Source organism: Daldinia loculata (genome assembly GCF_022478755.1).
Source record: "Daldinia loculata strain CBS 113971 unplaced genomic scaffold F4817scaffold_11, whole genome shotgun sequence".
In the NCBI taxonomy this organism is placed as follows: Eukaryota; Fungi; Ascomycota; class Sordariomycetes; order Xylariales; family Hypoxylaceae; genus Daldinia; species Daldinia loculata.
In genome coordinates this window covers 655,703-676,558 of record NW_026054865.1, presented here as the reverse complement: position 1 = coordinate 676,558, position 20,856 = coordinate 655,703, and the positions used below count along the sequence as shown (strand labels likewise).

Sequence of the window (20,856 nt, the reverse complement as noted above, 5' to 3'; positions counted from 1 at the left end):
AAAATAATAAAAAATTATTTATAATAAAAGTTATAAAAGGTTTAAAATATAATTAAAATTATTAATAATTTTTTAAAGTTTTAAAATCTTTAATTTTTTTTTTTTTTAAAAAAAGATTTTAACTTATTTATAAATAATTTAAAATATATATTTTTTAATTTAACTAAATCTTTATTAATATATTAACTTTATTTATATATAACTGTATGGTTTTATAATATTCTTTATTTAATAAATTTTAAAATAATTATCTTATATTTTTTATTAATTATTTTCTTTAACCAATAATCTTTTGGCATTATTATCCGTATGATACCTAATTATAGAGAGAGCTGGCACATTATGGAACGCCCTTCCTGCTCATCCTCTAGCTTAGTGGCCTAGCATAGGGCTATTCCGAGAGTCCGGTGGAAGCTTAGAAAGCGGACTGCCTTCTGGATCTCTATGCATATATTCTTTGAATGTACCATGCTGGATTTCTGCCAATGGCTGCTCTAGAGCTCTATCCAGTCGTGTGCCGAATGGAAGCATACAACTTTAGATACTTCTTTTAAGTAAGCGTCTCGTAAAAGAGAACTGGCCACCGGTCAGATCTTCGAGAGATATGTAATCCATTTTACTAGCCGATGTAAAAACTACCTTCAATAAAGCTCAACTGTTCATATGTTATAACATTTGGCTTGATAGTGAAACAAATACCTATATATAAATAGGTCTTGTTAAGGCACCAATGAGCTTCACTATGCACAGCATCATCTCACTTGCAATTGATAACACAATTACCATTCACTTTACCTACTAATTCTTTAAACTAGATAGACTTATAATTATAGCACAATAATATACATACAATTTTAGCAAAGCTTAGTCTATGCCTGCATTAATGTTTACTTAATGGTATCAACTTTCTTAACAATCCCATAAATTACTTTTACGTGTTTATTATTATAATGCTTTTCAATTTAAACGTCAAATTGATCTACCCATTTACCTCTTAACTTTATAATTAAGGAGTGTTTTATCTAAATGTCATGACTTTGTAAGTACCTTATTTACGAGATCTCTAATTATCCATCAACGTGAATGTTTTTCATAGTTACCGAAGAAGATAAAAGTAGATGTCGGATTAGCCCGATTCTACCGGACAGTATGTAACTCTCTTTGTTGTTTGGGTAGTACAGATATTATTAAGTAGTGACATATCAAGTACAATACAAGGCCAATATTATGAGAGGCTGCACTCATTTAAGAAAGAAGGCCACTTATGCAAAGAATATCTTACAGGTCAAGTGCATGTGCACTTCGTTGGGGTTAGCAGCGATGCCGAGTCCCTTACCTCGGATCTATTGAAGTCTCAAGGTTGTGTAGAAGCTGCCGAAGGTAAACTACCTCATGCATGCAAGTCATACAAAATCTAAAATAATCCAGAACGCCATATAAAGAAACATTGTTGACTGCATGTAATTTTTTCTAACGAAACCTAGTTGTTGGACGAGCTAGCGAATCATGGCTTGAAGAGTGTAAGTGGATAGAAGCACGTAATATGAAATTCTATATGCAGTGTTATCATAATTTTTATAATTAAGTCTTAGAAATCTGCAATACTTTGTGATGTTATAATCTCCGTGTAAGACAACGATACCAGTCTCCCTCGTTTGTCTTCCAGAATATTACACGCAATTTAGTAAATGATTAGCCATGCATGAGACGCCATCGTACATAACGGCCCATTACTTAATGCATGTGGAAAGGGGTCGGCATGCGGCGTTTACGTATGCAGATATCCTGTTGGTGCTGAGAGCTTCCCGATAACGTACCTGAGATATTGATAACCGTAAACGTGGCGGCTGTTCGAGGCGTTGGCGCTAAATGGTTCTTTCACATGGGATGGTTGATGGGATTCTTTAAGCTTTAGGTAATTTAGAAACGTTAATACTTAGGTGTACGTTGCATCAATCTTGAATGGACCATCTAATGAGAAGACCCAACATTTATATGAGGAGCATAATACATTTTATGGGAATAGTCCTGGTGATGTCATGGTACCCAATTTACGGTAGAAGAGGATAGATGATGCAGTGTTGAGTTAAAATTGTGATCATATATCTTCAATTTCGTCTTGCTGCTTGGTGACATCTTGTCCTACTAGACTTGACGCACATTGCTTTTGTTAGGTGTCACCTACCTCCTATAAATGTAACTGACGGGAGTACGCGGATTATATGTATAATGTACCTAGGTACCACGTAGGCGGTGCTATGGATTTATGTGCAAGGACTAAAACTAAAATATGGACGCCCTAAGGGAACCCCTGAACAGCCCAGAATAGTGGGCACCAGAGCTGTTAGTTAACGCTTCTAGCGGCAAACAGGTACGCGACATGCCACTGGCTACAGCTCATCCATAGCCCATTCATAGCACTAAAGGCCCAAGGGCGGGAAGCTTGGCGCTGAAACGACGGGCTGGTATAGGGCCGTGCGTCGCAATTGGATTTTCGAGATCCATTCCTACAAGGTAGAACTCCACAGATCAATCCTAGTCACGTTTAGTCAGTTCGTACGAAGGGGGAAGGGGAAACAATTACAAACGAACGGTGAATCTAAGTTGCATCTTTTCGAATTTCACCTTCTTTCATTTCTCCCATGCACTTCTTCTTACGGTCTGTGATCATTGTTTAGTACCAAATAATAATTCCTTTCGACGAAGATCAAGACGTCCCTCCGAGTTGATCGCGTCGCGTTTCCATGGTCCGTTTGTCTGGTTACCTCCTGAAAGATACCTTGCATTGTTGCCGAGACCCTGCCCACATAGACTCGATAGATGCTAAACTACCTCACACGACAACCTCATTTCCAACCTAAACTCCCTAAACTCGACACACCCTCTACGTAAAACAACTACTGGTAGCTATCATGTCTGGCCCAGAGGAGCCGCATACGTCTGAAGCTGCTCCCCAGGTCATTGGGTCGCCAACCCCTTCAGACAAGGACACGGTACGTCGATTATCTTATCTTCACATGCGTGGCCCCTTTGTTTAAGCGTGAAGCACGAAGCGTGACTAGCTTTAGTTACATTCCAGCATGTCATAAAATTTAGGGATGCTAATTAGCAATTATGTAAAGGACACATTTGAAGATGCTATTGACACAGGATCCGTGAGGTCTCTAACAAATCGCAAACTTTCACCTCGACCAAATAGCGGTGCTACAGATAGTATTCCAGAGTCGCCAGAGGACGAAGATGGCGAAGAGAGCGAAGCCAAGCCAAATGGAGACGCAGTAGAGAAAGACGAGGAAAAAGAAGAAGAAAAGGAAGAGGAAAAGGAAAAGGAGGACGTAAAGGATAACGTAAAGGAGAGCCTCAAAGAGATCGATCTTGAGGACGAGAAGGACGAAAAAGACGAGAAAGACGACGAGGTTGCCAAATCTTCACCTACAACAAGATCCGCGCGCAACTCGAATGCATCCTTAGACAATGTTGACCTTAGCGATGGTGTTACAGAACAACCAAAGGGTTTGTTAATCATTATATTGTAATCCCTATTGTAGTCCACAAGTGCACTGGCTAATATATAAATCTAGAGAAACCACCTCTTGTAGTAGCAAAACAGCCATCCAAAAAACTTTCTCTCGGCAATATTGGAATAACAATGCCTTGGTCTCCATCTCCTCCCGCTACAGAATCACCGCCAAAAACAAGCCCGAATCCTACTACCGCACCGGCTGCGGCTCCTACACCCCCAACTCGAAAAATCACAGGACCATTTTCTTGGTTATCACGGAATTCGACGCATAAGGAGAAGGACGCAGTCACGTCACCGCCCGTTACAGCGGCTGTATCACGAAGGAACACAGCAAGTTCGATCGCTACGTTAACCAGTAATCCGGAAATGATGCTTAGCAAGCTCGACGAGGAAAATGAATGCGATGGAGGACCTCGCCTGTCGAGAAATAGTTTGAAAGACAGGTTTAAATATGTACGCATGCGGGAAGAGGCTGGTATTTCCCTCAACCCTGATGACGATGATAAGGCGTCGACCTTGGGAGTTCTGAGCCCTACTGGCGAGAGCTATCCAGATGTGAACTTTCCCTTGCCTCCGCCATCCCCCTTACCGCCAAACCCGGACACAAACCTGGCCCCTGGAACGGTCTCGGGCGTGTCTGCTGGCCCTTCTACCATCGCAGACGCTCAGGTTGATTGGGACCTTTGGCAATCCGTTGTTTATGAAGGCCCTGCTGCCGTCGCGAGAACAAACCCAGAGGAGCTCAACAAGGCGATTGTTACAGGCATCCCTAATGTGATCCGGGGGGTAGTATGGCAAGTACTTGCCCAGAGTAAGAGCGAGGATCTTGAAAGGGTGTACAGAGAGTTGCTGGCTCGAGGCTCTGAAAAGAACAAGGACCGTAACAGCAACGCTACCTCTGTCAGTATTTCGAGCAACGGCAACTTGAGCTCCGAAAGAGACGCGGTAGCCTCTTCGGCGTCTTCTATCCAGTCAGAAGTATCTGGCGCTAGTGGCAAGAAGGCATCGCCGCCATCTTCTGAGCCGTCAGAAGCAGCCCTAAAGGCCCAAGCCTTAGCTGCAGCTGAGAGGAAACGCAAAGAAAAGGAAGACGCAGCATCGCTTCAAAAACTAGAGAGGGCTATTAAAAGGGATATCGGCGCCCGAACAAGCTTCTCAAAGTATGCGGCGGCTGCTGGTCTGCAAGACGGCCTATTTGGTGTCTGCAAGGCCTATGCACTCTTCGACGAAGCTGTTGGGTATGCTCAAGGAATGAACTTTTTGATTATGCCCCTCCTTTTTAACATGTCTGAGGACGAGGCGTTCGGTATACTTGTCCGGCTGATGAACCAATACAAGCTACGCGACCTATTCATTCAGGACATGCCAGGCTTACATATGCATCTATATCAGTTCGAAAGGCTACTTGAGGATTTCGAGCCCGCTCTTTATTGCCATTTGCACCGTCGTGGGATATCGCCCCATTTGTACGCGACGCAATGGTTCCTTACTCTTTTTGCCTATAGGTTCCCTCTGCAGCTCGTACTAAGAATCTATGATCTTATCTTCTCCGAAGGCCTATCTGCGATTCTCAAGTTTGGTATTGTCCTTATGCAAAAGAATTCATCGGCGCTGCTCAAGATGACAGATATGGGCCAATTGACGAACTTCCTAAGGGACAAACTTTTCGACGTGTACATTGATCAGTCCCCGAGCGCTGGCAGCATCCTCGAGAATGGCTTTTTCGGTAGCAGTTCTTCAAGCGCTGATAAGGAGGTCTACCGGGCAGATCAATTAGTCCAGGACGCATGTGAGGTGAAGATTACACCTGAGATGCTCAAGGCTTACACGACCGAGTGGGAAGAAAAGACTAAGACTGAAAAGGAGAAAGAGAAGGAACTTGAATATCTGAAGAATACAAACTTGAGCCAGGCCATCAAGATCCGGAAGCTCGAAGAACGCCTGGAAGCGAGCGATCGTGAACAGGCAACCGTGACAACGGACCTAGTTCATACCAAGATCGAAAACGAAGAGCTCAAAGATCAGAACGAAAGCTTGACAGGCCAAGTCAAGGAACTTCGCCACGTCATTGAGCAGCAACCTGCGGAGCTAGAAGGAGCATGGAAGCTCGAGCGTGAGGACTTAATGAAGAGAAACGAGAAGGTGCACGAAGAGAATAGAAAACTCGAAAAGGAGCTCCAAGAGCTTGAAGAGGAATTGGTTCAGACTAAGATGCGATACGCTGAAGTATGTAATCTCCTATTTCCATTTGATCCCTGAACAACCTTAACTAACCATTTGTAACAGATCAACTCCCAGCACGAGACCCTTCAAAAGAGGTGGGCCGAACTCAAGCGGCAGTTTGCCTGAGCTGGTCCTCTCCCTTGATCATGCTCCCGCTGACGACCTCCCGGTTCACCCACATTCCCATTCTTGTACAAAGTAGCTTCTACGGTTTGTTGTAGTCAGACAATTCACCAGGAGGAAAAGGGAGCAGGGACAAGCAAGCACATACATAGTTTAAGGCTATCCATACCTTGCCATACCATGTCTGGGTATCTACGAAGTCAGGTTTTATCATTTTGTCAAGCGTGTCCCTTTCTATCGGGTAAAAAGCCGCTATTAGCATAGGCGTCTAGGCTAAGCTCAATCAGTCAGCCACCAGGCGACGAAAATTTCTTCTTGTTGTCCCTTTCTTCTCCGTCTTGTCATCATTCATCGGTGCCCATCATCTTCGGTAATTGGGAGGGGCTTTTCCTACCACGTCGCAGGGGGTAGGTAGGCAGGCATATAACGCATTAGAGAGGAAGAACGAGATAGCTGCTTGTGCCTCCTGAGGGGGGAGCACCACATCACATCACTTCGCATCATATCATATCTGTCATATCACTTCGTCGGTGGATAGGGGACGGCGGCATTGCATTGCATGCTTGCGTGCACGTAACGTGGGGAGAGTAGCTTACTAGGGAGAAAGAGAAAGAGAAAGAAGAACACGTTTTCGGACAGGCGGATAGCCTGAGGTCCTGTGGAAGAACAGAACAGAACAGATGAGATGAGATGAGAAGGGGAAGAAGGAGAGGAATATTGTATAGAATCAGAGCTAGGCAGTAGTTCGATGAATACCACATTCTGTCGTAATGACCATTCAGTTCCTATTACCGGTGTCGTATGTTGCTAATGTGTTATATGTGTATATCTTGAGTTTAGCTAAAGTAGGTGAGTTTTAGGCGCTGTAGACGGGGATACGAGGAGATATAGATGGCTGAGACTAGACGACTAACATAGCCGGACGGAAACTCTTCTCTTAGGGTCTATATAGCCTAGGTTAGGAATCTAAGAGAGTTGACCATTATGTGCAAGACATCTGAGTACTACAATGTTAATGTCACATTAGGATAGGATACCATGGCTTAAGAGGTTAGCATCATGGTATTTCGGATAGCTAACTCGAATCAAACATCTTTAGGAACGAGGTTCAAATCACATACTGAAAAACCAGCACATATTAGCGGCGATTACGCTTATTATCAAAGCAAGGCAAGATCACACAGTAACAGTAAAGAGTATAGCATTTCACATAATCGTGACTATCGTGGCAATTGACACTGCAAGCCTCTCTGGTGATCTTTTATTGATCAGAACCTAGCAAACGCGATCCCTTTCCGTTGCCGAAGATGAATAGAATCCATGAACACCGGTGCCATTGTGCGTGGTATTTTGCAGTGCCCTCATAACCTGACCCTCCGCCATCCTTCATCCGCTCACCGTCTACTTGTGTAGCTTACGCTGGTAGAAAGCCAGCTCCTCGCCCTCGAGGATGTATCCGTCTGCACGGCCGCTCTGGCCGGGTCGGCTGGCAATAACGGCGTATAGACGACCAGCCTCGAACTGCTTCTCCAGAACACCCTCAACCTTGCCGGTGGCGGCGTATCGGGCAGCCTGCTTGCGCTCGACGGCCTTGCTCTTCTTCACAACTTCCTCCTCCTTGCCAGACTTCTGCTGGCGTCTGCGGCCGAGGGACTGGCCGTAGTGGCTCTCGTACCATTGACGGAAAGGAGCGGCATCGATCTGGACAACGGCGGACTTGGTAAGGGTGTTGGTTCGGACCAACTCGTTGTTGGAAGGGTGGTAGGCAACGACGATGACACGGGTCTTGCGGGTGACACCCTCGGAAGCCCAGGCAAAGTTACCGGTGTCGAGACGCAGGGCACGGTACTTGTGGTTGCCGCCGCGAGTGCGGACGGTGTGGATTCGCTTGGGGCCGATACGGGTGTTGGCCTCTTGTCGGCCGGCCTCGAAAGCGCGCTTCTTCCCTGGTGAGGAGGTCAGAACGTATGATCATTGTACAAAAACATGATGCATACGGGCTTTCGATATATGGGGCGTATCTCGAAAACACGGTTATGCGATGGTCTACTACGTACGGTAAAAGGCGCGCTTGGCACCAGTGGCGGAGCGCTTGTGGCGAGAATCGCGAGAGATACCCATGATTGCGGTTTCTGGTCAGAGAATTGGGTGGTTAGCCTCGGAGGGTGTTAAAGGGTTGAAGGGTTGATTAATGAAAAATTTGGCGACGACCAGTGAGAAATCTTGCAGCAGCAAATTCAACAGAGACAATACTGTTAAATACTTTGCAAGATCAAGCCACTGATCATATTAGCAATGGGAGACATACCTGACTAAAGCAGTTGGCAATCGAGAAGGGAATTGAGGGTGGTGATGAAGCGCTCGGAGTTTGAATTTCGCGGGAATGGAAAAGTTGAAGGAGGCTCACGAAATTCAGTCAAAGTAAATTTGGAAAGTTTAGTGTGGGCTCGCCAAAATTTCGGAGGGGAGGTACTTTGATACCTAGGGCTTTTTCATTTGGCCTGTGCACATATACTTAGGTAATCATTGGTGAATTGGGGAAGTGGTCAATGCGGATTTAAGGGGAAGCTGGAAGCTGCAAGTGCCAAGTGCAGGGCAACATGCAGACCCAATATTCACGTGCATTTCAAGACGTCCAACATTCTCATGTAAGTGCAATTTATTCATCGATTGGTCCATTCTGTCTGTTCTGTCTGCAATGCTAAGAAATGTCAAGGTAGTCCCTTAATATCAAGCAGGTAGCAAAGGCTTATCCTGCAAAGTACGTAATGTACAAGATCCAGTACCTAATTCATAAAAGTCACACGACCTATCATCATCTCTGCGTCTGCTCCATGTGCCAATAGAATCTCATATGCATCGTAAGATGCTACCCTATTCCGCCGCATAAACTTGTTTCAGTTTCTCATATCAATCTTCTTCCCTACCAGGGTATGGAGATCCTTGGCAAATAATCAAAGGAAATAAAGGCAATACCAATGAAACGACCACTATCCGGAATATTTTAGATCACGGGTTGTTCCTCATCGATATCTTGAAGGAGCTGCTGTGTGAAGCCAGTAAGCTCCTCCGTCTCGAATTCCGGGATTTTCATGTCTCCCTCCCAGACTATGTCCCAATACTCTGGTCTAGTCATGCCATCGAGGGTAGGCTCAAGCGCCCGGTGAGCAATTCTGCGAAACTGGCGAGGGACCAGAGGGCCGAAGGCAGGGAAGAGCTTGTATCGGTCGACCATGTCCTCGAATTGGTAGTCAACCTCCTGAGTACGAGGCAAAGGCATCTGTCCCTGATAATACTCATATTCCCATCGAAGTGGCCAGTCGATAGGCACGAACAGGTTGCGATTCTCATGCCAGACGGAAACGCGCGAGCTGACCAGGCTAAGGTTATCCGTGTTGTGAATCTCAAGCAACTTCGGAGACATTCGAACACGGGGAGCACAGGCTTGGCTATGTTTATGGCTGATGGAGTTGCTGGGGTCTTCCATCATCTTGATGATCGCAAGCTGCTTAGCTTTCACGGTGTCATTCTTGAACTTGAGATACTCGTCGAATGTTGCAGGCACAAACGGCGATTCGATGGACTCATGACGCCAGTAAGCTTGGATCTTGTCCCATCGCTGTCGCTCAATGTCTAGTAGGCTTTTGGATGCCTTGGCCGAAGACTCGCCGGCATGTCCATTGGCCAGATAAGAGTTTGGAGGACTTCCGCTAGCGACGGGGAGAGCAGGTACAAACTCTTTAGGATTGTAGCAGTTGTATGCACCTCCAACCCATTTACCAGGACCACTGAATACCGGACCAAACTCGTGAGGACAGATGCAGCCTTCATCGTGGAAGAAGCGGTGATAATAGTACATTGCGTAGTCAATTGGGGTTCCATCCCATTCAGCCTCTCTCTGGTTATCGGTCGCGTTAATTATTATCTAAACATAGCAAGTGTTTATGACTACTGACCTGTAGACCCTGCTTCTCGAGCTCCGCCTTATGCTTGTAGTAAAGGGCGATGTCTTCCTTGGCAACGTTGCGGCTTGCATCATCAAAGATGACACGTCCAACCTCTCCGAGGTATCCCTTGGTGATAGGCGACGGGATATCTGGGTTAACCTTTTTAGACCCGGAAGAGGTAATGGTCATCGGCGAGTTTGAATATTGAGACATTGTGTAGATATTGAGACGATTTCTTAATGAATGCTACGAAAGGAATGATGGGAAGCGTGGTATTTTTCGGCGAAAATTACAATACTAAATGTGTCAATGTGTTGGGAGAAAAGAATGGTAACGAGGTAAGCAGGACGGCAACAAGGCAAGTTGTGTTAAGAAGTCATCTTAAGACCTCAGTCAAATGTTAACAGATGCGGGGACCACAATGTCGTTGCTACAGCCCGTAGAGGGGTTAATGGCCTCGTCTCCCTAACAACCACTGACAAACTTCCGGTACCTCCTAGTAACACCTCACTATGGAACCCACAGGCACCTGTCGAGAGAAATTACCCAGCTAGGACAAGGCGGTGCATGGCAACGAGAAGCATGCAATTAGTTCTCGTGGCGTCTACTGAAGATATGGCCCTGATACCTAATAATTAATTCCGCTGGCACCTGTTTATACATGGCCGTATCCTAGGGAAGAGATATACATGCAAATACACAACCTTCTAGCCCTGTTATAACCATCACGTCACCTATTTGCCTAAGTGATAAGTATATATCTCTGTCTCTGTACCTACCTAGTTATCTAATCGCGCTCTATTTAAACTAGGGAAACCATGTCATATCCAATCACTAAAGAGAGATAGCACCTGTTTATAGACAAAGATAATATGTTTGATCTAGCATGGGCAGGTATCTTCCAGTCTACTGTATGGTGAACGTAGAAGATCCTTTCAAATCATATCAAGACATTATATATATATATCGCACACTCACTACGGGAGAAGACAGATTGTATTAAAAGATTTAAGGAAGCCTACTGTTAAAAGATCTGCTCCAGCGCTGTGCGTAGAAGGGGATAAGGCCGCTATTGTATTATGATGCTACCGATAACTGTAATAAAAATAAACGATTCCTTACTAGATATATATGCATTAATAGTCTTATGATATTCAACATTTAACTCTTTATAAAAGAACTTGTTGTCTAGCAATTTTTCTACTCCCCACTTACATCACCACACTTATATAAAGCCAGAGATGTTTACTTGAAATTTCTGAGAGGAAGTAGTGGCATCTTGAGACTCTTTCTGTGGTTATATTTCAATGTAGTATCTAAAAATAAGGGGCTGGGCTATTTCACCTCATATAGGGAGGTAGATTAAGCGGGCAAACCTCAATACCCGATTCAAGTAGTTAAGTAGGTCTATTTTAACAAATGAGAGGAGATAGAGGTTATAAAGGGCGTTAATACCCTTATACTAACGAGATAGTGATATGCGCATTGGAGGTTCAAATTCAGGGGTAAACTGTCTGCCTGCTTGAGCTATACAACTTCGTTGATCCTCTCTATTTGTTGTTTAAATTTTGAGTACACATACTGGTTGTATTAATTTCTGAGGCCTATATAATATTTTGACTACACATATCAAAGAAGCAAAGCAGAACATAACATTTCCTGGTCTAATACCTTGCGATGGTTGTTGTTGAAGCTCAATAGCTGCATATCACGATATATGTATTTATACATCATAGTAGCCTTGGTATTCCGTACACGTGCTACTGATCCTGGTGTATTAATCCCTGCACGAGTTACATAATGCCCGATCTGCCGGCTGCCGGCTGCCAGCAGGCACGCATTCCTGCGGTAGTACATACATGTAGGTACCCTGTCTTGTACATCATCATCTGAGCTCATAAGCTTATGACCGATAAGATAGGGCTGCCTGTTGTTTCCGGTAATGGTAAGCACGTCACATCGAATCTCCCATTCCTAATTCTCCCAATACAGGAGATGGGAAGTTTCATCTTCAAGTCATTCCTTTAAAATAAATCATCTTACAGAGCCACCTAGGTATTCATCATATAGGGCTCACTGGCAGTTGGTTGGACTGCCTCCCCCTGCCGTGAACATGGCGACGCCATCGACATCAACCTTGGATCAGTCACCTCTCCTACGATCGCGTTCATCCTCTACATTAGGATCGCTTAGCTCGAACACGTCCATCAGCAATGCCTCCCGAAATCTGAAGCTCCGGCATAAGACGCGTGCCCTACGCGCCGTCGCCTTTATCGTATCTATAATCACAGCCCTCTGCGCCGGATCCATCACCGTATTCTCGCTCTACGGGCACCTCTTCCAGTCGCGACTACATTACACCCAATTCCAAATCAACGGCATCGCTAGTGCCATGAGCCTCTCAATGTACCTCCCGGTCCCCGTGATAGGATTCCTGTGCGACCGAGTAGGGCCTGGTCCGCTCTCCCTGATGGCCTCGATCCTACTAGGAGGTGGCTACGGATTGGCGGCCGGCTTATATCACAAGGGTCTTGAAGAAGTTGAGGATGGAGGGAAGGGTGTGAAAACTACATTCCCTCCTATGCTCTTTGCCTTCGTGGCTATTGGTATAGGCACGTCCTGTATGTACCTAGGCGCCATTACTACATGTGCCAAGAACTTTGGGCAAGGCAAATATCGAGGCTTGATGCTGGTTGCTCCTATCGCGTCATTTGGTCTTGGTGGAATGGTTCTTAGTCAGATCGGGAGTCGGATTCTCTACGAGACACAGCCGGATGGAGCTAGAGACGTGAACGTATTCCATTTCTTCCTGTTCCTCTGCGTCGTTCTCGCTGTCCTAGGACTCGTTGGTACCTTTTCATTACGGGTTGTAGATGAAGAGGACCTCATCGACGGTGCGGTAGAAGAACTAGAGAGGAGCGGGCTCCTCGAGGGAAGCGAGGTCTTCCGCCGCCGAGCGCATCGCGACTACGGTGCTATTGATGCCATCGATGACGATGCTGGGGCCATGGATCCGGCTAGGGACGAGGATGACGATGATGATAATGCCAGGCTGAAAAAGGCCTGGCTTCTCAATGCCGAGACTAGGAGATTTTTGTCGGATCATACAATGTGGTCGTTTGGTATCGGCTTTTGGCTTATCATTGGACCGGGCGAAGCATTTATAAACAATCTTGGCACCGTGGTTGGAACTTTATATTCTCCGAGCACAAGGTCAAATGAAACGTCCGTGGCGACACACGTTTCTATTATGGCTGCGGTGAGCACGGTTGCTCGTTTACTTGCAGCATCGCTGAGCGATCTGCTATCGCCAAGTCCTCATAGCCAGCACGTCCAAACGGGATTTCCAACCTCCCTTCCAGAGCTTAGACAAAAGATATCAGTCTCACGCATAGTTATATTCATTGCTGCTGCTATTATCTTATCCATCGGAACGCTAGTACTGGCCTCCGGTGCAGTTCAGGAGCACGGGGAACGTTTTTGGATTGTATCTGGTGCGATTGGAGCAGGATATGGCGCAGTATTCAGCCTGACACCGATCATCGTGACGATGATCTGGGGCGTTGAGAACTTCGGCACCAACTTCGGCATCCTCGCACTCACACCCGCTCTGGGTTCCACGATGTGGGGTCTTATTTACTCGGCGGAATACCAGGCCGGTGCTCAAAATTCACCTTCGCTGGCTGAAGGGGCTGATGAAGATGTATTCTGTTATGGCACAAAGTGTTATTCGTCCACGTTTTGGGCCATGACGATCTCCGTGTGGATCGGGGCGGCTATGATTTTCTGGGCTTGGAAAGGCCGAAACGGTTGGTCTAAGAGGGGAATTGTGATTTAGAGGCATAGACCTACATACCTATACAGCACATGTGCGGATAAGCGTTGTATTTACACGTATTACTTTTAACTGGAGGCGATTTTAAGTTTTGGGATAGGCTTTTCATTTGTACATACTGGGTCTCGATCTTCTGTATTGGAGTTATTGGTCGGGTTTTGTTAGGAACATTGAGGGCTAGAAGGACTATCGTTCAAGGATGGAAATCAACCAAGTCCAGATTGCGTTTTTGATTCATTATCGTCTGAGTTCACGCTCGGAAGAGGACTATCTGGGAGTTCGGCTTCGGCCTTCGCAATGTCAATCAGCATTGTCCAGTCGTAAATACGCTATGTAAGATCTAAATGTGTATCTATCATGCCGTATGTCATTGACCGCCTTCACCTAGTGATTCTTGATAGCTTCTCTAATAGCCATATAGACGCTAGCTATAGGTCTAGAAGTAGAAGTTTTAAGCCCCCTATTTCGCTTCTTATCCCTGTATGGGGATACGAGAAACTTGGGTAGTCTCTACTCACTCTCGAGTATTAAGGTCACTTTCATAATGGATTCTGCTATGTCTTACATCGCTACCTGCACATCCAAGATTTGAAGGAGTACGTAATAGAATTGTCTTTCTCTAGGTCACCGCTCTTGATTAATGTTAGTCATATATCTACCTATGCTTCCACTTGACCTCGGATTCTAACCCGGATGTGTAACCTTCCTTATTCGAACTCGAGTCTTTATATAGACATATGGTCTAGAGCATGAGACTGCTGTTTCCTGCCACCTGTTGCTGAAGCGGGGATGAGGCCGATTCGTACGGGTATTAGTTCGGCATACATACTATTCAGCTCTAATATGAACATCTGCAATTTTACGCTAATAATAGACCGCCAGTTGGCAAAGAGAATTAAGTCCAACTTCTTCTAGAAAAAGGCACGGGGTAAAGTGCATTTTAGCTCGTATGGCCAACGCATCGAATGACTTCTAACAATCTTAGGGGCGCAATCGAAGTATTTGGCAACCTACACGTTGATGCAAGACTCCCGAAGCTAACCATCAATGGGAGAATCAACTGGCACTAGGGCCAGGGCTAAAGAATCCTCTATTTTTAATGCTTAATGTCTTGAACTACCTTGTTTCAATTCAGCCGCATATCCTTTGTTGTTCTAGAATCTAGAAATACGGGACCAGCATTGAGTTTTAACCGTTATAGCTTCGGAGCAATAGCCTATTCGAAAATAGTCCAAGTACCTTCGAGACTTAACTACTGTCCTTCATTCCAGAAGCCTAATCAAACCGTTGCCAAATGTCACTTGTAAGAGACACCATGAGGCTTAATGGTAGCAACATACATATCATTCTATAGAGCTGAACTCGCTACCGGCTTTTATCGACAAGACATGTCCGTTTACAGCATGATTTAAAAGACAACAGCTAGATTTCGAGACTTGGAAGTTTAACTAAGAAGCAATTAAGCCAGTCTTGTCTTTGAATAGGCTATTGTTGTGGAGTTGTATAGTTGTCAATGCCGGCCCTAGCCTGCCTGGGCAGTAACTAGGGAAAACAAACGAGTGTAAGACGGGAGGATTGAACATACCATCTTGAAGTTGTTGACATCAGCATGATGCCTTCATAGTGGAGGTGGCAACGGATACAGTCGTTGAATCTGAGTAAGAATTGTAAGAGTGGCTGTTAATCAGGCCCGATTCGGTTCGTAACTCTCGAACACGAAGAATGAAATGTGTAACCTCTTACCCTACAGCCCGGATAATTTTCAACTGCGGCCGCATATTATTACGTGACACGATGTCACGATGTTCCCTCCTCACGCATAGATGAGCAGTTACGCATGTACTCACAGACCGTCCCAACATCACAGCACAGCACAGCACAGCACAGCATAGAAGTAGTCAGCAGGCTAATCAATACATAGCCTAATACCGATCGAAAAGAAGCAGTTAAACGGATCGGAGCACGCGGCTCTGGCTCTGTTACTACCCACGTAACCGTCTTTGCAAGGGGCGCGGGGCGGCACGCCCCTGTTGGAATACGAGCTTGGCGCTGCTGATCTTTCCCCCGTGTGCCGTCTGCCGGCTTCCAACGCGATCACAGATCTCAGAACACGGTCGATCCTCCACAATTTGGCGTGTTCGCAAGCATGGGTCTTGTTCTGCGGGCTACCAGCTGCATATGTATACTACCTACTACTTGCGCCGGATCGAATGGAACCCGAACCTAACCTGACCTGACCTGAACCTGACCTGAACCTGAACCTTCGACCGCCGGCCAGACGCTACGTACATATCGAACTAATCGTAAATCATGCACCACCCGTCCCCTCAATGCCCCGTAATCTCGGGATACGAGGCCGGGGAGGTACCTGACTGGGCCCGCGCGATGGGCACCTGTTAGGCATGTAGGGAGCCAGGTAACTCCGATTTGTAAGTCGCGCCGGGTCCAGGGGCTGCAGAGTGTGAATGGATGCAACGGAATTCCAGATGGGTACTGGTAGTAGCATATAACGTGAGCAGCCGGGGAGGTACCCTACCCTTCAAAGCAGGCCGGGAATAGTCTCAAGCTACTTACTTACCTACCTCTATTACGCTATACTACACTACACTACACTACACTACTACACGCCTCATCATCGACCGGCCAGGGATACATACATACATACCTACATACATACCTACATATCGTATTCGATCGAGTATATATAAGACCTCAGCATCGCCCAAGACACCGATCTTATTTATCCTCACCACTCAGCTTTCACCTACTTAATTCCTAGTAAGCAGTCGACTTATAACAAGCCCTCTACCTAATACTTAGTAAATAATATTCCCCCCCGTCACCAACCAAACCTCAACCTCACCACCACCCTCAAAAAATGCAGATCTCCGCCCTCCTCTCCGTCATCGCCTTCTCGGCCGCCGCCGCCCTCGCCCAGCCGCTCTCCATGGCCGCCAACGCCGCCCAGTGGACCATCACCGGCCTATCGCGCGCCGTCGACGCCGCCGACACCTCTAGCGACTGGACCTTCGGCATCGACAACGGCGCCGGCACCACCGCCGTCAAGTACACCGTCAAGGCGGCCGGCTCCACGCCCGCCACCCGATCCCCCGGCGGCCCCGTCACCGTTGGCGATTTCACCATCACCAGCGGCTGGAGCGGCCAGTTCGGCGACGACAAGGGCTTTACTACCTTCTCCGTCGTCGACAATGCGAAGCGCCAGATCGTGTATCCTGCCGTGAGTACCTAACCCACCCTATCTACCTACCTTTTCCTTCCTGTCTATGAAATATATATATATATATCGGGATTGTTTGCTAACACGATGCTATATATATAGTACACCGACGCCCAGGTCAAGGACGGCCAGGTCGTCAAGCCCGACCAGAGCTACCCCGTCCAGAACCTCCCTTAAGCGGCGAACTCGCTAGCTAGCTAGCAATGGGGTTCAGACCTGGGGAACGAAGTAAATGGAAACGACAAGCAACGAGGCTAGGTTAAGGGGGCAGGGTAGAGTCCGGGGTTCCTTTTTGGTCGTAGTATGTACATATGGCGACGATGGGGATTCGATTCATAGATATATATAAGTGTTAATACGAAAATGTATATCTTCTGAATTGCTTTGCAATATATTGCATATTTGATTTGATATTTGATTTGATATTTGCCAGTGTGATGATTATGAGCATATGTTATGTCGGCCGGGTAGAATCTCGATTGGTGTTTAATACGAATTAGATCTTAACGAGTAGTATTGCTTGCTTATATCAATAGCATGTAGGTAGACGCGAACTTGAATAAAAAGCCTACGTTATAACTGAGGTGTAATTTCTATCGTCGGTTGATATAGATTTCAAGGATATCAATTCATATAAAGTAGCCCACGTAGCGTGGGCGGATATGCAAGCGAGTGAGCCCAATGCAAGTTATCTAGGAATGCCACAATGCAGAAATCAAATACAATTCCAAACGCCGCCCTATGCCTGACCCTTTAGTTCTTCCTCCACTTGATTCTTTACGATCTCCCTGACCTTCTGCCAGTCGTTTTCTACTTCCGTAACCCTCTTTTCCTTTGCCTCTAAGCCTAAAAACTCTGGCGGCAGAACCTTCTCCTCGAAGTTAAAGCCGGGCTCATCTTTCAACGCAAGGTTAACGGCGCCGGCAAACTTGGCCGGGTGGGCGGTTGAAAGCGAGATGTGAGGAACCTTGGAACGCTCTAGTGACCGTAATGATGCGGCCACACCTATCGCGGTGTGAGGGTCCAGGACGTATTCGATCTTCTTAAAGTAATTCTTAATCGTATCGATCGTCTGCGAATCGCTCACCCGTTCGCTTTCAAAGTCGCGCTTAGCACTAGAGTGTACGTCCCGATAGACTGGACCAAAACCACCGCTCATCTTTAGTTGTTTCATCCATGCGGCCACCTCCTGGCCAGCCTGTCTCCTGTTCCACTCAGCGTCCATACCGGCAACGGCGGCGAACTCGTAAGCCAGGAACCAAAGCAATCGCTCGAAGTTACTCGAGACGAGGATGTCCATTGCGGGGCTCAGCGTTTCCTTGACGCCAACTTCGTGAGCCTTGACGCCATCGACCGCTAGACCCCCTTGCGCTTCCGGACCATGGGCGGGCTTTTTCTCGTATTTTCCGGTCTTCCAGAATCGGTCAAGGATGTCATTCTCGTTTGTCGCAACTACTAATTTCTCCGCAGGAAGACCCATCTTGTGCGCAAAGTAGCCGGCCAAGATATCGCCGAAATTACCGCTAGGTACAACATAGCGGATTTTTTCGCCCATGGTCAGACCGGATGACTTTACAAGCGAAAAGTAAGAGTAGAAATAGTAAACGATCTGGGCGAGAATTCTTGCCCAGTTTATCGAGTTTACTGCGCCAAGGTTAAGAGTTGAGTTAATGTCGGGATCGGCAAACAAAGCCTTTACTATGTCCTGGCAATCATCGAATGTGCCCTTAACTGCCAAATTGTGCACGTTTGCATCCAACACCGTGGTCATTTGTGCTTCTTGAATAGGGCTAACCCTGCCTTTGGGATGAAGGATAAACACCGATACGTCCTTCTTTCCTCGTAGACCGTAGATGGCCGCCGAGCCGGTGTCACCACTTGTGGCGCCTACGACAGAGAGATGGTGTCTGTCGGTGCCCGTCTTTCCCTCATTCTTCCGTACCAGGAAGTACTCGAAGAGGTTGCCTAGAAATTGGAGAGCGACATCCTTGAAGGCGAATGTAGGGCCGTGGAAAAGCTCTAGTAGGTATAGGTTATCGTGAAGGTGTCGTAGCGGTGTAGTTTCAGGGGCACGAAATGTCGAATAACTCCTGTCAATGATTCCCTTTAGGTCATCGCGTGGAATTTCCGATGGCGCTATATATAAAGATAGGACCTCGAGGGCAAGGTCTGGGAAGGATAAGTCTTTCCAGCTCTGCCAATCGCTCGCCGAAGGGATCTCCTCCGGAATGTAAAGCCCGCCATCGTTGGCTAGACCTTTTAGAACAACCTCTTCGAAGGAAAACTAAAGAAATCAGTTAGTGAAGAGTTACTGTAGATAATTGCACCACTATAACTCCTACATCATAGTCCTCGCCCCTGGTACTCAAATACCTTTGAGAGGCATTACGGTCGTCCGAGGAGCTGGCATCTGTCGTCTCGCCATTGGTTCCGTTCGACATGGTGGAAATCTAATACCAGGGACAATGGCTAGGTGTCTTACGATCTCCAAGTTCCCTCGAAGGGTATATTTCGCCTGGCGATGACGAAAGGAAAAAAAATAAAAAATGGAAGAGCGAATTCGGCTGATAGTTGATTACTACCCCGCACTAGCCTGATCTAGATAAATCTGAGTTGGGAAAGAGGGGACCACTTCCCCTAGTCCCCTATTCTCTACCTTCCTTTGTGCCTGCCGACGATCAAATAGAAGGAGGCCAGCTGAACAAGGCTCAGCATTATTGCCCCTGAACACTTGATTGGTTTAATCCTTGCATCTTACTTTCTTCCAACTCTATTCTATGCATATTCCATGTTGCTTTACGAACTGCATATTGTTTCTTTTTAATGACTTGCATAATTATGAATATACTTAACTACCTACTTACCCGGGTGGGGGGGGTTTTAAAACAAATTGATATTAATTTATTAATATTATAAAAAAAAGTTAAAATAATTTATTTAAATAATAAAGATTTATACGTTTTATATTAAATATTATTTAATTTGGAAATTTTAATTATTTTAATAAAAATATTTTTAAAGTTTTAAATTTAATTTAAATATAATAATAAAAATAATAATTTGGTAAAGTTAAATTAATATTATACTTTTAATATTATTGTGTTTTTAATAATGTTTTAATTGTAAAATTTTAAAGTTACACGAATAAAATGTATATTATATATAATTATATTATATATATAATAAAAACATTAATGCGATATATATTTTAATATAATAATAATAATGCCATTAATGTATTTATTTAATGGGTATTATATATTAAAAAATATATATATTAAAAAAAATATTTAAAAAAAAAGTTATTTTAAACACTTTTTATTTTAAAATTTTTAAAATTAGTTTTTTTTTTTATTAAATTACGATAAAATTTAAATGATTATAAATTAAATTATAAGTTAAATTAAAAGTTAAATTATAAATTTACGGGTTATTTAAATTAATTATAAAACATTACATTATATTATATTACATATACATGTAAAAAAATAATTTATTATTTTATATAAAATATATTAAAACGTTTATTTTTTTTAAATTAATTAAAATATTTTAAACTTTTAAAAGTTATTATAATAATTATATTAAATTAAAATTAACGTGGTAAAACAAATGTAATAACCGTATTAATAAATTTTATTATATTAATAAAAGTTACTTAATATCGACGGTAATAACATTTTATTTTTAATAGTTTTTTTTATTTTTACAAACATTATTTTTTTATAAAAGTTTTATTTTTATTTTAATTTTAAAGCTATAATAATATTTATTAAAATAGTATAAAATCAACAATATTAAAGCTATTTTAATTATAGTATTATTTTTATAAAAAGGGCCCGTGCTGAAATGTATGGTTAGTGCGTGTGTATATTTTTACGGAAAAGATCGGAAGTAAGGTTATCATTATTTTATATAATTCTGGTACAGCTCTATTAACAGGCTTTTCCCGAATTGACATTATAAT

General features: G+C 44.6%; 6 protein-coding genes across 6 annotated transcripts; 3 read left to right on the top strand and 3 right to left on the bottom strand.

The window, feature by feature from the left end:
• Window positions 1-2,790: 2,790 nt before the first annotated feature.
• F4817DRAFT_28254 (RabGAP/TBC) lies at window positions 2,791-5,912 on the top strand. Its single transcript, XM_049299560.1, has 4 exons — window positions 2,791-2,993; window positions 3,123-3,513; window positions 3,582-5,749; window positions 5,810-5,912. The coding sequence occupies exons 1-4, from the start codon at window positions 2,913-2,915 to the stop codon at window positions 5,870-5,872; spliced, it is 2,703 nt and encodes a 900-aa protein (XP_049161394.1). The 5' UTR covers window positions 2,791-2,912; the 3' UTR covers window positions 5,873-5,912.
• Window positions 5,913-7,053: 1,141 nt separating this feature from the next.
• F4817DRAFT_331077 (putative ribosomal protein Rps8bp) lies at window positions 7,054-8,361 on the bottom strand. The gene is made up of 3 exons (XM_049302470.1): window positions 8,178-8,361; window positions 7,927-8,001; window positions 7,054-7,815 (listed from the first exon to the last, which is right to left on the bottom strand). Exons 2-3 carry the CDS (start codon window positions 7,988-7,990, stop codon window positions 7,271-7,273), a joined length of 609 nt encoding a protein of 202 aa, XP_049161393.1. The 5' UTR covers window positions 7,991-8,001; window positions 8,178-8,361; the 3' UTR covers window positions 7,054-7,270.
• A 512-nt stretch (window positions 8,362-8,873) lies between these two features.
• F4817DRAFT_357367 (uncharacterized protein) lies at window positions 8,874-10,029 on the bottom strand (the record flags this gene model as incomplete). Its single annotated transcript, XM_049305913.1, has 2 exons — window positions 8,874-9,767; window positions 9,826-10,029. 2 exons carry the CDS (start codon window positions 10,027-10,029, stop codon window positions 8,874-8,876), a joined length of 1,098 nt encoding a protein of 365 aa, XP_049161392.1.
• A 1,900-nt stretch (window positions 10,030-11,929) lies between these two features.
• Window positions 11,930-13,654, top strand: F4817DRAFT_357366 (putative transporter MCH1; the record flags this gene model as incomplete). Its single annotated transcript, XM_049305912.1, has 1 exon — window positions 11,930-13,654. The coding sequence occupies one exon, from the start codon at window positions 11,930-11,932 to the stop codon at window positions 13,652-13,654; it is 1,725 nt and encodes a 574-aa protein (XP_049161391.1).
• A 2,751-nt stretch (window positions 13,655-16,405) lies between these two features.
• F4817DRAFT_331063 (uncharacterized protein) lies at window positions 16,406-17,260 on the top strand. The gene is made up of 3 exons (XM_049302469.1): window positions 16,406-16,470; window positions 16,536-16,889; window positions 16,992-17,260. The coding sequence occupies exons 2-3, from the start codon at window positions 16,599-16,601 to the stop codon at window positions 17,064-17,066; spliced, it is 366 nt and encodes a 121-aa protein (XP_049161390.1). The 5' UTR covers window positions 16,406-16,470; window positions 16,536-16,598; the 3' UTR covers window positions 17,067-17,260.
• A 183-nt stretch (window positions 17,261-17,443) lies between these two features.
• Window positions 17,444-19,466, bottom strand: F4817DRAFT_28015 (threonine synthase). The gene is made up of 2 exons (XM_049299539.1): window positions 19,232-19,466; window positions 17,444-19,173 (listed from the first exon to the last, which is right to left on the bottom strand). Exons 1-2 carry the CDS (start codon window positions 19,328-19,330, stop codon window positions 17,629-17,631), a joined length of 1,644 nt encoding a protein of 547 aa, XP_049161389.1. The 5' UTR covers window positions 19,331-19,466; the 3' UTR covers window positions 17,444-17,628.
• Between the last annotated feature and the right edge of the window lie 1,390 nt (window positions 19,467-20,856).

What these genes read in the sequence shown, in the direction of transcription:
- F4817DRAFT_331077 (XM_049302470.1), bottom strand. Translation starts at nt 7,990, where the DNA reads ATGGGTATCTCTCGCGATTCTCGCCACAAGCGCTCCGCCACTGGTGCC. An exon ending in TGCCAAGCGCGCCTTTTACC is followed by an intron (nt 7,816 to 7,926) that starts GTACGTAGTAGA and finishes CCTCCTCACCAG; the next exon opens with GGAAGAAGCGCGCTTTCGAG.
- F4817DRAFT_28015 (XM_049299539.1), bottom strand. Translation starts at nt 19,330, where the DNA reads ATGTCGAACGGAACCAATGGCGAGACGACAGATGCCAGCTCCTCGGAC. An exon ending in CCAGGGGCGAGGACTATGAT is followed by an intron (nt 19,174 to 19,231) that starts GTAGGAGTTATA and finishes TGATTTCTTTAG; the next exon opens with TTTTCCTTCGAAGAGGTTGT.
- F4817DRAFT_331063 (XM_049302469.1), top strand. Translation starts at nt 16,599, where the DNA reads ATGGCCGCCAACGCCGCCCAGTGGACCATCACCGGCCTATCGCGCGCC. An exon ending in GCCAGATCGTGTATCCTGCC is followed by an intron (nt 16,890 to 16,991) that starts GTGAGTACCTAA and finishes CTATATATATAG; the next exon opens with TACACCGACGCCCAGGTCAA.
- F4817DRAFT_28254 (XM_049299560.1), top strand. Translation starts at nt 2,913, where the DNA reads ATGTCTGGCCCAGAGGAGCCGCATACGTCTGAAGCTGCTCCCCAGGTC. An exon ending in TGTTACAGAACAACCAAAGG is followed by an intron (nt 3,514 to 3,581) that starts GTTTGTTAATCA and finishes ATATAAATCTAG; the next exon opens with AGAAACCACCTCTTGTAGTA. An exon ending in CTAAGATGCGATACGCTGAA is followed by an intron (nt 5,750 to 5,809) that starts GTATGTAATCTC and finishes CATTTGTAACAG; the next exon opens with ATCAACTCCCAGCACGAGAC.